Consider the following 12,888-nt stretch of genomic DNA (forward strand, 5'->3'; position numbering starts at 1 on the left):
GAGACTTGTTCCCCCCAAACCAACCAAACAAGCAGGCGGAGTAACAAAACTCAAACAACAGCCTACGAGGGGATCGTTGATAAGGAGGGCTGTTAAGTATGGAGCTGTCTGGCTCTAGAGCCAAGCACAGTAACAAGGAGAGAGTGTTAGAAAAGGAGAAAGAAGTGTTGATTGGATTTGTGGAACAGAGGAGAAGGAAGAGTTCAAGATGGCGGGTCTGGAGCTTAGGGATTTGGATGAACGTGGGTGGCATCCAAGAAACCCGTGCTCAATGGAGGAAAAGAGGGTGGGTTATCAAACGATAGGATCGTGGGCTCCCCTGAGTGCCAGCGAGCAGACTTAGGGTGCTATAAAAAAGAGTGAAGGGGTGGGGTGGCTCTTGCCATCTTTCAAAGACCTGAGATCTGCTGGAGGAAGAGGTCAAAGATGGCTCCCATCAAGGGGCTGATGCTCCATTACTTGTGAGTGAGTCTCCGTCCCCAGAGGAGGAGGCAGGCTCTAGTCTGTGCCCCAGGACCCTAAGCAGGATGGGATGCTGGATCCGGGAAGCTGGGTGTCTCTAGCTCCCACTGAATTAACTGCTTGGTGTCCCTCCTCCTTGCTCTCCCAGCTGGTTTGCCTTGCACTTTAACCGGACTTTAACATATTAATGGTGGGTGTTCTCCTGGCCACCTGTCCATGCGGGGATTTCCAGGAATGCTGCTGTTCTTTCTCAAAGGCAAGAACTGAAGCCACAGCCACCCGAAGGCTGGTATGCCGTGGGTGGGTGGGGGAACAGGCGTAGGCATCCCTCTGGGGAGAGACACTCATGCCTGATGTATACCTTTCTCTCAAAGCACAGCCCCCAAGGACCTCCATCCTGCCTAACAGATTTCCTGGACCCTGCTGCACCTAACGAGCTCTCTGTTTCAGATATATTGGTGTCCAGTGGTGAGGACACTTGCTGCTAACAGGAGCCGCCAACTAAGACAGCTGGTCCCTTTTAATAGAAAGGCCTCTGGGTCTCAGATGGTGGCTGATTAATACTCTGTGACTGTTGTTGATTTTGCCTCCTCCTCTCCTTGCTTTTGGGCCTAACGATTCCATTTACTGTTTTTGCTTAGCTTATCAAGCAACCGGTTGTCTCACCCCAGCTCTGGAAGGTAAACGCATATTGCATTACATTCTCCGACTGCTTTTGAGAGGCCTTGAGAGGCCACTGGATGACTGCTCGGTACACTAACCAGGCTGCATGGGGTGAAGGGAGGTCTGGATGGTGATGGGGAGGGCAGAAGAGAATACTCACATGGGCAAGGGTTGCATAGGGACCAGAATTGATGCTTGCATGGGCCTGGGACTCAAGAATAAAGATATGGGCAGGAACTGTTGAGATGCTTGCAATGATAGCCCTCCCTCTGCCTTTGGAACGGACATCTTGGGGATGGAACAGGCAGCCACCAGCCACAGGAGCCCGGTGCCTGGCTTTGGATACCATCTTCCTGTGATAGTGGCCCCTGCCTCTTACATGTTACCCCTGCCATCCTGGAACTTCAGTTGCCACCTTCTTTTCCTTTACATTTTTCTTTTCGTTGCTCCCCACACACCCTCAGCAACCCAGAACTCTGCAAGATTAGAGGCCACCTTACTGACCTGTGCATTCTCAGGCTCTGGGGAGTAGCTTCAGAGCCTGAGCAAGTCTGTGGTCAAGGTTTGCTGGCTGAAAAGCTGCCCTTTCACCTGCCAACCTGGGGACAGCTCTTCAGCCCCAGCTGAACTTATCAACACCAGAGCGGGACCATTTCCTGGTTGCGTCTCACCAGTTGGGCCCCATCCCAGATGGGAGATTTGGGAGAGTTGGCTATGGGTTTTTGTTTTTTGTTTTGTTTTTTGTTCACACAGGGAAAGATTTCTGACTAGCCAACTGGTTTCTGAATAATTCCTCAGATCTTCAGGCATGATGAGTGAGATCTTAGCTAATGTGATTGGTCCTTGACAGGGATGAACACAGAGGAAACTTAGGTTGGGGGGGGGGAGGGAGGATAACTCACATGATTCAGAGTGATGTGTGGAGGTGTGGGGGTGGGGCGAGGTATTCACTGGAAGGCAAGCAGCACACAACAGGTCAGGGTTAGGCTCCTTGGAACATCACAGGAGCACCAACAATTCTGGGATTCTTTTGAGAGACATATTAGCCATGATACCATTACCAAATCATGGAACTGGAAGGACTTGGAAATGTCATGGTTGCAAAGACAGTTACCAGATGTGTGTGGATTTCCCATTTCTCAGGCGCCTGGATGAATTACACCTGGAGTCTAGTCCGCAACAGAGTGGAGGACAGGGACAGAAAGCTGCGGCAACCGGAAGTCCTGTGTGGTCAACAGAACAGGGCAATATAGGGTGGCTTTCCCTGACCCAGCCTGGCCTACATAGAAACTTTTAGGCATCCAGGGCTACACACTGAGATCCTGCCTCAAGAAACAAAAGTCCCAGAGAGTAAGACAAGGTAGAAGGACTCTTAAGCAGCTCAAGGCTCTCTCTTGGGTTTCAAGCCTAGTGATGGAGCTCTGGACGGGACTTACATAAAGATGAAAAGAAAACCACAGGCTGCCCTCTGACTGCCACATGTGTGCTGTGGCCCCCTTGGCCCCCACCCTTCCCTCCCACACAGTCTCATATTCTCTTTCCTCATACACAGAGGCCCCCCTTCTCTCCATATACACACACTCACTCTTGCTCTCACACAAAATACATACATAAATTTAATAAAACCTCAAGTTTGCCACAAAACTCAAACACAAACAACTTATATAATGTAATAGGGGTATACAGTGGAGGCTTGTGGTTAAGAGCGCTGACTGATCTTCCAGAGGTCCTGAGTTCAATTCCCAGCAACCACCTGGTGACTCATAACTATCTGTAATGGACATCCTATGCCACCTTCTGGTGTGTCTGGTGACAGTGACAGTGTACTCGTGTACATAAAAGTAAATAACTTTTCTTTTAAAAAGGATATACAGCAGTTGGGCTATATTTAGCTTAGAATTTTCTAGGAAGTTCTCCAAAATCAGAAATTGCTATTAGTCTGACAGCAACAAGAAACATCTTCAAGTCAGGTGCAGTGGTACATTTAATTCTAACACTTGGGAGGCAGAGGCAGGTGGATCTCTTTGAGTTTGATGACAGTCTGGTCTATCGAGTGAGATCCTGTCTTGGAGGAGGAGGGGGAGGAAGAGGAAGAGGAGGAAGAGGAGGAAGAGGAAGAAGAGGAAGAAGAGGAAGAAGAGGAAGAAGAGGAAGAAGAAGACAAAAAGGTGGCAGAAGAAAGAAAAAGTGGAAGAAAGAAATAAAAAAGAAACACTTGAAGCATTTTTAGGGTTGTAAATCACAGGTTCTTGGAAGGCAAGTAGATCACAAGTTTTAGACTCACTTAACCTACTGTCTAAAAAAAGAAAGAAAGAAAAGAAAAACATTTCCAGATATTGCATCCTGAGTGTTCAGGGAGTTGGTAATCTAGTTACCAAGAGGCTCTCTATTTCTAGATGACTTCAAGGGGGAAGTGAGGTGCCAAGTCCCAGTGAGAGGATGCTGCCAAATGCACCTTGTGACCCTCAGATATCTGAGAGGGAGATCCCTGTCCTGGGTGGGCCTTAAAGGGAAGACTCCTGCTAACTCTCCACATGCCTGGGCTCCTGCATTCCTAGACACCACCGACGGATGCAGAAGTCTTACTTGATTCAAAACAGTTCCTGAGATGCAAACTTTCTCAAGTACAGGATAATGTTTACAGGAAAGATGCATTGAGCACGGTGCCTTCTCTCTGCAAAGTCTGTAGGGTCACACACTGTCTGTCTGTGTCCCCTCACCTCTCACTCTGTACCCAGTGGAGAGTTGTGGGCAAGTATACATGGCTGTAGGGGTCCACCCCTTCCTCTGCAGCCCAGAGAAAGGCAGCTTGGAGTGATTTATCTTTCTCCACGGTTCCTTCTGCTTCTGTTGATGTTTCCCCTCACGGTCCCAGCTGCTGCTCACAGAGTGTGTGCCTGGGAAGGGGAGGAGGGCTGGGCACGGCTTGTGCACCACACAGCCTGGCTATGTGGTTGAGCTTCACGCCTGGGAATGCATTGTCTTTGCTGGCCCATGGAAGGGTTTGGTGCCGAGATCTGTTTCCTGTGCTCAGAAAGGAGTGGACTGTAAGCCCTGAGGATTATTGGTGAGTCTGGGGTAGACATAATAAGCCCACAGATTCAGCTGAGTTCTGCAGGAAGGACTTGACCACAGGGAACCAAGAGTTCTGGCTTGTTCAGGAGTCAGTCTGTGGCTCTGCAGTCCTGCAATTGCCAGGCTTGTGTTTAGTTCAGTACGAGGTGTCCATTGAGCAGAGGACCCACACTGGCTTGCTAGTACCAGCCCATAGCTCTATGTGGCATCAAAATTCATTTGATAGTTCATAAAGTAGAGTCTCATTCAGGGCAAAGGCCCTGGCACTGTCAGCTCATTCTTCATCTACCACGGCCTGTGCTCATAAGTGGCGGCACTTTTCTTCCGAGCCTGAGCCCTAGGACAGTGTCCCATGCCTTCGGGACCTCTGCATCCTTGAGAGTTAGCTGCCTTTTCCCCGTTGGTGTGACTGAGCTATGCTACGGATCCATCTCCGAGGCTTGACATGTCTACACGTATGTATGTCTACATGTATGTCTCTCCTATACACTGGGTTCCCTAGAGGTGAAAATGGATTATGAAGCCAGCTCCCCACCATCACCCAGTAAGGGTTTGATAGGCATGTATAGGATTATACTCCAGTGTGCTCAGGAGCCTGGCCTGCTGTCAGCTACCTATTGTAATAGCCCTGGGTCAAGACTCCATTCAGCCCTTTAGGACCCACCCCAACCTGGCCAGGAAGCCCAGGCGTTCTTGAGTAAAGATTTGCTCAGGTATGCCCAGGAAGTTTGGCCGCAGGTGACTGACAGACATGGTAAGACTTGTGCTTGGCTCGGCAAGGCCAGCGTGCGTGTTGTAGGGAGGGCTCTAAATGGTCTCTGCTTCTCCTAGGAGCACCTTCTGCTCCATCATTGCTCAGCTCACAGAGGAGACCCAGCCACTGTTCGAGACCACACTCAAGTCCCGTGCTGTGTCCGAAGACAGTGACGTCAGGTTCACCTGCATTGTCACAGGTAATGATGCTATTGACATGGTCTCTATCAGGGCTCCTGCATGGAGCAGGGCCTCGGGAGGCTAGAATGGGTGTGGAGGAGAGAGGTGGGTTTCATGTATTAAGCAAGTTGTCTTTAGCTTTTATTTTTCCATCAGGTTAGATCTCTGTGTGGGCTGGTGTTCCCTTCTGGAAACACGGTGTGTGTGTGGGGGTGGGGTGTGTGTGTGTGTGTGTGTGTGTGTGCACATGCGTGTGTGCTTTGCCTTTCTTCTTTAAAACCCATGTTCATGGCTAAGATTGGGGCTCAGTTGGTCAGTTGGTAGAGTGCTACTAGCATGCATGAACCTGGCACGGGTCTGTAATCCCAGCACTTGGACAAGAAGATCAAAGATTTAAGGTCATTCTCAGCTACATAATGAGTTTGAGACAGGCCTAGGCTACATGAGACCCCATTTCAAAAAACAGAAAACAAAGACACTGAAGCCCCAAACTCTGCTCATCAAAGATCCTTCCCCTTCAAGTATACTCTGAGTATGGAGGACTGATCTTTGAAACCATCTTTTAAACACATGACTGAAGAGGAACAGTTTGTGACTTGGGAGTATCCAGCCCTAGAGGATGTAGAGTGCAGTTACTCGGACTGTAGATCCCGAAGGCAGGGAGCTGGCTTGGAACCTTCGCTTCACCCCCTTCTTAGTACCTGGTGCTGGAGCAGATTGCTACCCCTTCACTGCATTAGGAGGCCGAGAGGGTCAATACCTGCAGAGCCATTGGGATAACACTTAGCACCCTGCAAGTGCCTTGCTTGTTTGGAAGCAAGACCACAACTGTTTGCTTTCCACTGATCTCCCCATGGCCTTTAAGTAGGAAGCCCTGTGACACCTGAGGGGACCAGGTCATGAGTGCTGGGACACTAGCTCCAGGATTGTTCCTTTCCCATGCCTCCCGGCCCAGCTGCCCTCTGCCCCATCCTGACCTGCCCCAAGGCCTACTCACCTTCAGCTGCAAAGTCACCATTGCAAAGCGCCAGACCCACGTGCCTCCAAGAAGAACACAGTGCTTTGTTTGTTTGTTCGGGTTTTGTTTGTTTGTTTGTTTTTCCAGTTAGTCAACGGCTTGCTAGGTTCCCAAATGTCACACTCCCTAATCCTGAAGGGACTTGGTTAGCCCAGCCAGGTAAACAAATTCTTTGGGATTGTCTCCCCCCACCCCTCCCATTATGGGTAGGTTGTCTCAATTACCAGACCACCAGCAGCAAATTTGCTAGAGAGACACTGGCTTCTCTGTACCCTTTATCTTTGTGTGACATGGTGTGTTGCAACTGAATCCTCCCGAACCCCTGCGAAGTTCTATTATTGCTAGTCCACCTTTGCAGAGGAGGGAGCTTGAAGAGGCAAGGTGAGCCGCCCAAGGGCGAGGACCTGGTTGCTTCCCCTGATGCACTGCCTCTGGCTGAGCCTTTGTGGCACTGCCTCTGGCTGAGTCTCCAGCACTGATTTCTTAGAAAACAACTTCACTCCATGATCCCTCATGTACTGCTTTATGTAGAATGTCCATAATTATCTTTGAAAAAAGTCAGGCCTGGGGATGCAGTCCAGTTGGTAGAGCCCTGGCATAGCGTGTACGAGACTGTAGCTTTGTCCTCCGGCACCGATAAATCTGTGGAGGGGCATTTCTATGTTTCCCACACTCTGCAGGTGGAGGCAGGAGGACCATAAATTTACAGGAGGATATAAACTTTACTGTGTAACCCTTTGTTACACAGTCAGTTTGAAGCCATCTTGGGATGCAATGAGACCCTGTCTCCAAGGAAATGAAATTTTATTCTATTCAATTAATACATGTATGTAGGTGAAGGCTTCAAATTATACTAAAAGACACTCATCAAAGCACAGCAGTGTATTCCTTCCACCAATTTGGGATTGTAGGTGTGAGCTATCCTACCTGGTTTGTTGCTGCTGCTGCCCTTTGGAACAGGGTCTCACTGTATCTCCTGCTGGTCAGCACACTGTACAGGCCAGGTGGGTCTTGAGTTCACAAGGATCTGCCTGTCTCTGACTCCCAAGTTATTAATTATTGCCATTAATGGTAATTAACAATTATTAATCCCTCCCGAGTGCTGAGATTAAGGGTGCACCCATCCACACTCACAATTTTTTGTTTTAGGACAGGGTGCTAATGCGTAGCCTAGGCTGGCCTCCAACTGGAGATCTCCCTCCGGCTTCTGAGTGCAGCGATTTCAGGTGTGCACATACCACCAGGACCAGCATTGTGTTGTTTGTTTGTTTGTTTGTTTTTGAGACTGTGTTTTTAAAGACATTTTAGCCTCCCCTCTTCCCTCTCCACCCATCACCAGTCTTGTGCCCTGTGGGGGGTTTTCTGGCTAGTTGCCACTTTCTGTCACTTCTGACCCAGGCCCTGAGCATGGCTCTGACTGTGCTTCACCTCCTATGTGCCTGTATCCTTCCTGTTTACAAAGTTTTGGGACTTTACAAAGTCCTATTTCTCTTGTTGTCTGTTCTCCCTGTCTCCCCTGAACCCTGTCTCTCTGTCTCTCTCTGTGTCTGTGTGTCTGTCTGTGTCCGTTTCTGTGTCTGTCTCTCTGTCTCTGTCTCTCTGTCTCATGTCTCCCCCTCTCCTCTGTTTTACATGTCCATTCTGCTACCTAGAGGCCACTGCTGCTGTGTCTGGCTCATGCCTCCTCTCCCCAACTTCTGGGCCAGCCTCAGCACTTTCAGGAGAGTCCCTCCTCCATCCTCCGTAGTTCAGTTACTTTGCCATATTTTTTCCTCTGGGATCGTGAGATTTGTAAGGACAGGGTGCACGTGGGACTTGCTTGTGCCTCTCAGGAACTGCCACAGTACTAACTTGCCACATGACCTCCCTGACCTCTGGCCATGTTGACGACAAAATTAGTATCTTTTCCACTTGGCTCATCTCAGCGGCAGCTCGGGTGGGGCAGTGGCAGTATTTGCTGTGGGGACCTGTATGAGGAGCCTCAGGAAGAGCAGGCAGGGGGTGCCATGGTTTCTCAGAATCAGTGTGGACTTGCCAGACTCCAGTTTGGTGTTCAGAATCTTGGGACATTTTATTGAATGCTCTCAATCTCCCCATGGGAATAAGCCTTTTCTGCCTCAAGCTCAACCCAAAGAAGTAATTGAAGAATTATTATGATTATTCTGTGTGTGTGTGTGTGTGTGTGTGTGTGTGTGAGATGTGTGTGTACTGTGGTGTGTGTGTGATGTGTGTACTGTGGTATGTGTGTGTATCTGTGTGTATGGTATGTATGTGTGCATGCATGTATGTGGCATGATGTGTGTATGATATGTGTGTGCATGTGTATGTATGTGTGCCTGTGTGTATGATATATATGGTATGTGTGTGTGTATGTGTATTATCTTAGTCAGGGTTTCTATTCCTGCACAAAACATCATGATCAAGAAGCAAGTTGGGGAGGAAAGGATTTATTCAGCTTACAATTCCATACTGCTGTTCATCACCAAAGGAAGTCAGGACTGGAACTCACACAGGGCAGGAACTTGGAGGTAGGAGTTGATGCAGAAGCCATGGAGGGATGCTACTTACTGGCTTGCTTCCCCTAGCTTGCTCAGCCTGCTTTCTTATAAAACCTAGGCCTACCAGCCCAGGGATAGCACCGCTCACAATGGGCCCTCCCACTTTGATCACTAATTGAGAAAATGCCTAACATCTGGATCTCATGGAGGCATTTCCTCAAGGGAGGCTCCTTTCTCTGTGATAACTCCAACTTGTGTCAAGTTGACACATAAAACCAGGCAGTACATGTATGTGTGTGATATGTGTGTGAGCATGGGGGCAGACATACTGAAGACATGTGTGGAGGTCAGAGGACAACTTTCAAGAGTCAGTTTTCTCCTTCCATCCTGGAGGCTAGGGTTTGAGCTCAGGTCATTAGGCTCACACAGCAAGTGGTTTAAAACCCTGAGCCCAAAGGAATAATTATTTTTAAATGTGTGTGTGTGTGTGTGTGTGTGTGCCACACGCCATAGTGTGAATGTCAGAGAATGACTTGGGAGTTGGTTCTGTCCTTCCATCATGTGAGTCCCAGGGATGGGACTTGGGTTGCAGGCTGGGTAGGAAGCACCGTCATCAGCAAATCCATGTCATGGACTTCAGGAGCAACGTTGTTGTTGTTGTTTGTTTGTTTGTTTGTCTTATCCCTGTATCTCATGATGCTCAGCCATGGTCTCCCGCTGAGGCACACCTACCAATTGAATCTGTGCAGTTGTCAGGGCTCTGGGCAGCCACAATATCCACATCTTCAGTTGCTGTTGTTCCCTCCTGATCCCACATGGATCCCAGATCTCAGTTCATTCAGTTTTCTGTAGCAAATTAGAAAGAGGTCACCATGGTATCACCAAGAGTGGGTTGTGGGAAAGGGGGAAGGGAAACAGGAGGGTGCCAAGAACTGGGGAGACAGCGTTAGACATTCGATCTCAGTCTAGAGGTGTTCTTGGCTGATCAGTGGCTGAGACTGGCCTCTGTGTGAGGCTGCTGCTGTCTCTGCTTGTCTTAGTGGAGGCAGGGTGACAACATCAGTTGCTCTTCCTCCCTGGGAGATGCACTCCCTCCCCCAACAGAGGTAGGATGCATCAGCCCTGACTCTGGGACCTTGCCAGGCGAAGATGATGCTTTCCTTATGGTTGGAACTTTGTCCCGGGGAGGAAGATTCAGCTGTAGCGGGGGGGGGGGGGAGCAGGGAACTGGCTGTTCTGGGAGGGAAACCCCTGCGGACCTGGAGCAGGAACACAAAGCCTACAGCATTCTTTCGCTCACTGTGGGGACAGACCGTGACTGGGCAATCTGACTCCTGGCTCCTGCAGGCCTCTTTAGGCTGGAATGCTACTGTCTGAGACTGTTCATCTCTGCCCAGTGTGGTGGCCTCCCCATCTACTCTCTTCAGTTCTGGGGTGCATTCAGTATTGGGGTGCACGTATGTGCACGTATGTGCTTATTCACATGCTAAGGCAGAAGAGGAAAGCATCAGAGGTAGGTAGGTTGAAGCCAGGGACCTAATCTGTGATAAGAACCACATTTCTTGAATGAAAGAAAGAAAGAAAAAAGAAAGAATCCTATTTTGGGCAAATAAGTCTAATATGAGGACTTTTAGGTGCAAAATGTTATACATTGGCCCCAGAATCCTCATTGGGAAGAATGCTAGAGAAGGGAAGTTTCTATGTCATTTGACAGCCATGTAGCCCTGAGTAGTAATTCCCTTAGCTCCGGTGGGGCTTGCTCTCCTCCTGTGTGAAGCAGGAATCACAGAGATCATTGCATAGCAGAGAGGGATTGGAGTCTGGGCCCTTCTGCTTCCTCACTGGTGACTTTTGCAGAAGTCTTAACTCATGAGCCTTGATTTCCTTTTCATCTCCCTTACTTAAAAAAGCCTTTAACTGTTTTAATGCACGCATGCTCCAGAATATTATGTATAGCATGTGAGTAGCAGCGCCCTAGGAGGCCTGAAGAGGGTGCCAGAGTCTCTGGAACTGGAGTTCCAGGTGGTTTTGCAGGACCTCGTGGGGTCTGGGAACTGAACTCCAGGCTTCTGCAAGCACAGCAAGAGCTCTAAACCTCGGGTGTGGGTCTCGTTGTCTCGTACTGGGGATTGTGACTACATTCCTAGGAGCATTCTGATCTGAGAGTAGATGGGACATGCGTGAAGACTGTCTCTTGGCTTCTGGCACACAGTTAAGTCTCCCTCCATAAATGTGAGCAATTTGAGTTCAGAGGAACCAGGGAAAATTCCATATCTGACAGTTAGTTCTCTTAAAACTCTAAACTCCTATTTGTCCGACTCTGAGTTTCTTTAAATTGGGAGTGGCTGGAAAAGACAGTGGGTGTCCAAGTTGGGTTCCCTAGGTGAGCCTGCTAGCTGTGCAGCAGACCGTAGGCTGTGAAGGGGCAGGGGAAAGCGACAGGCTCAGGTTCTATTTTGAACTCTCCCAGAGTGTTCTCTCTCTCTCTCTCTCTCTCTCTCTCTCTCTCTCCCCCCCCCCCCACCCCCCGTGTTTGCATATGTGTACCATGCATGGAAGTATGTGTGGAGCTGAGTTAAGGACCTAACCCTCTTGGGCTTTTGTGTATAACACATATATATAACATATATAACATAGTGCCCATCACCCAGGAAGTAACCAGCAAATTACAAATAATCTTGTTTTCAAAGCCATTCTGTTTTGTTCTGTTCTGTTTTGTTTTTGTTTGTTTGTTTTTCGAAAACAGGGTTTCTCTGTATAGCCCTGGCTGTCCTGGAACTCTCTTTGTAGACCAGGCTGGCCTTGAACTCAGAAATCCGCCTGTCTCTGCCAAGTGCTGGAATTAAAGGCGTGCGCCACCACTGCCCGGCTTTCAAAGCCATTCTTGCTATGAAGCCCTGATCCCCATTATTGGCAGAATTATGGGGGTGTTCCTGTGGCTCAGGCTCAGCTGTGTAGGCCACTCCGTGTTCCCCAACTTGTCCCAGGCCTTTGCCCCACTCCAGCCTCTCTTGGACTGCAGGCTGAGGATGTCCCTCCCGGGCAGGTCATGAGGCAGAAGACTCCAAGGCCCTGGTGGGTGAGATCATCCCACAAGATGGTGAGAGCACCTGTGCTTGCCCTGGCCACACGCACAGTGATGTAACCCAGGGCTTTAGCGCACAGTGGAAACACAGGGCTCGGTTTACAGCCAGCACAGCCCAGTTTGTTCCTGGCCCAGACGGCTGTAGCCCTGCCTCCCCTGCTCCCCGCTGATGTTCGACTTCCCTTGCTTGCCCTTTGCCCTTCCTCATATGCTTCGGCGGGGGCTCCCGTGGGTTTGTTTCCTGTTCCTTACTCCTTTGCTTGCTCGTCTGACAGTGGGTTATGGAGGAACCGCTATGCAGGCACTGGTGCAGATGATAGAGATACGGTACTGAACACAGGATGACTCCTGCCCACTTGAGTCTTGGGTCTAGTAGGAGAGATGGCCAAGGAGCTAAGCTAAGGTGTGACTAGTGGCGGGAAGGGGCGGGGCTTGTAACTGAGGGTATGTACCCATGCCTTCAGTATTACTTGATCCAAGACCAAATCCCCAGCCAAGGAGTTCGCTTCCTTCTCTGGACCATAGCTCTCCATATAGTTGATGGTAAATATTTACTTATTGTGGATTGCATTACCAGGCACTATTCTAGGAACCGGGGATGCAGCAGTGACAAACACAGATAAGTCCCCGCTGTCGCGAAGCCGATATTCGATATTCCGTGATGGGCACACTGTGACAGACAGGACACACACAAATTAACAAGCTCAGTGTGTCTCATGGCAGTGTGCTCTAGGAAGAAAGATGCAAGAAGAGGGAGGACAGCAAGGCTGAGGGGGAGAGAGCCACAGGCTCGCGCAGGCTGTTGGAAGGCCTCTGTGAGGAGTTAGACAGGAAGCAGAGTGGCGCAGGATGTGGCCTCCTGGGCTGTTAGTGTGAGCCAACAAGACTGAGGCCGGGGTGCAGCTCACAAAGGGGAGAGGGAGATGAGATCAGGCCGCTGCCGCTGCAGGGTGCAGACCGTGTGTGCCTGTGTGAGGTGGGGCTCCTGGGGTGCTCTGAGTGTGGCTGAGAGTAGACGGATCTGGAAGTCACAATCTGCTTGTGGCGTTTCCAGTTGAAGAGAGGCCACGACAGGGGCAGGACTCAAGTGGGGCATGAAGGTGGTGGGGACAAGGATGTGACAGGAAAGGGTCAGATCCTGGGTCTGCTCCAAA

At 49.7% G+C, this 12,888-nt stretch overlaps 1 protein-coding gene across 1 annotated transcript in view; it reads left to right on the top strand.

The window, feature by feature from the left end:
- The window catches only part of Alpk3 (alpha kinase 3), a 47,720-nt gene that overhangs the window by 5,374 nt on the left and 29,458 nt on the right, over positions 1–12,888 (top strand). Inside the window, exons 2-3 of the mRNA XM_021168860.2 lie at positions 1,104–1,142; positions 5,032–5,153. Of these exons, the coding sequence (XP_021024519.1) occupies positions 1,104–1,142; positions 5,032–5,153 (161 nt within the window). The remainder of the gene's footprint in view (positions 1–1,103; positions 1,143–5,031; positions 5,154–12,888) is intronic.

This window comes from Mus caroli, chromosome 7 (genome assembly GCF_900094665.2).
Source record: "Mus caroli chromosome 7, CAROLI_EIJ_v1.1, whole genome shotgun sequence".
NCBI classification, from domain to species: domain Eukaryota; kingdom Metazoa; phylum Chordata; class Mammalia; order Rodentia; family Muridae; genus Mus; species Mus caroli.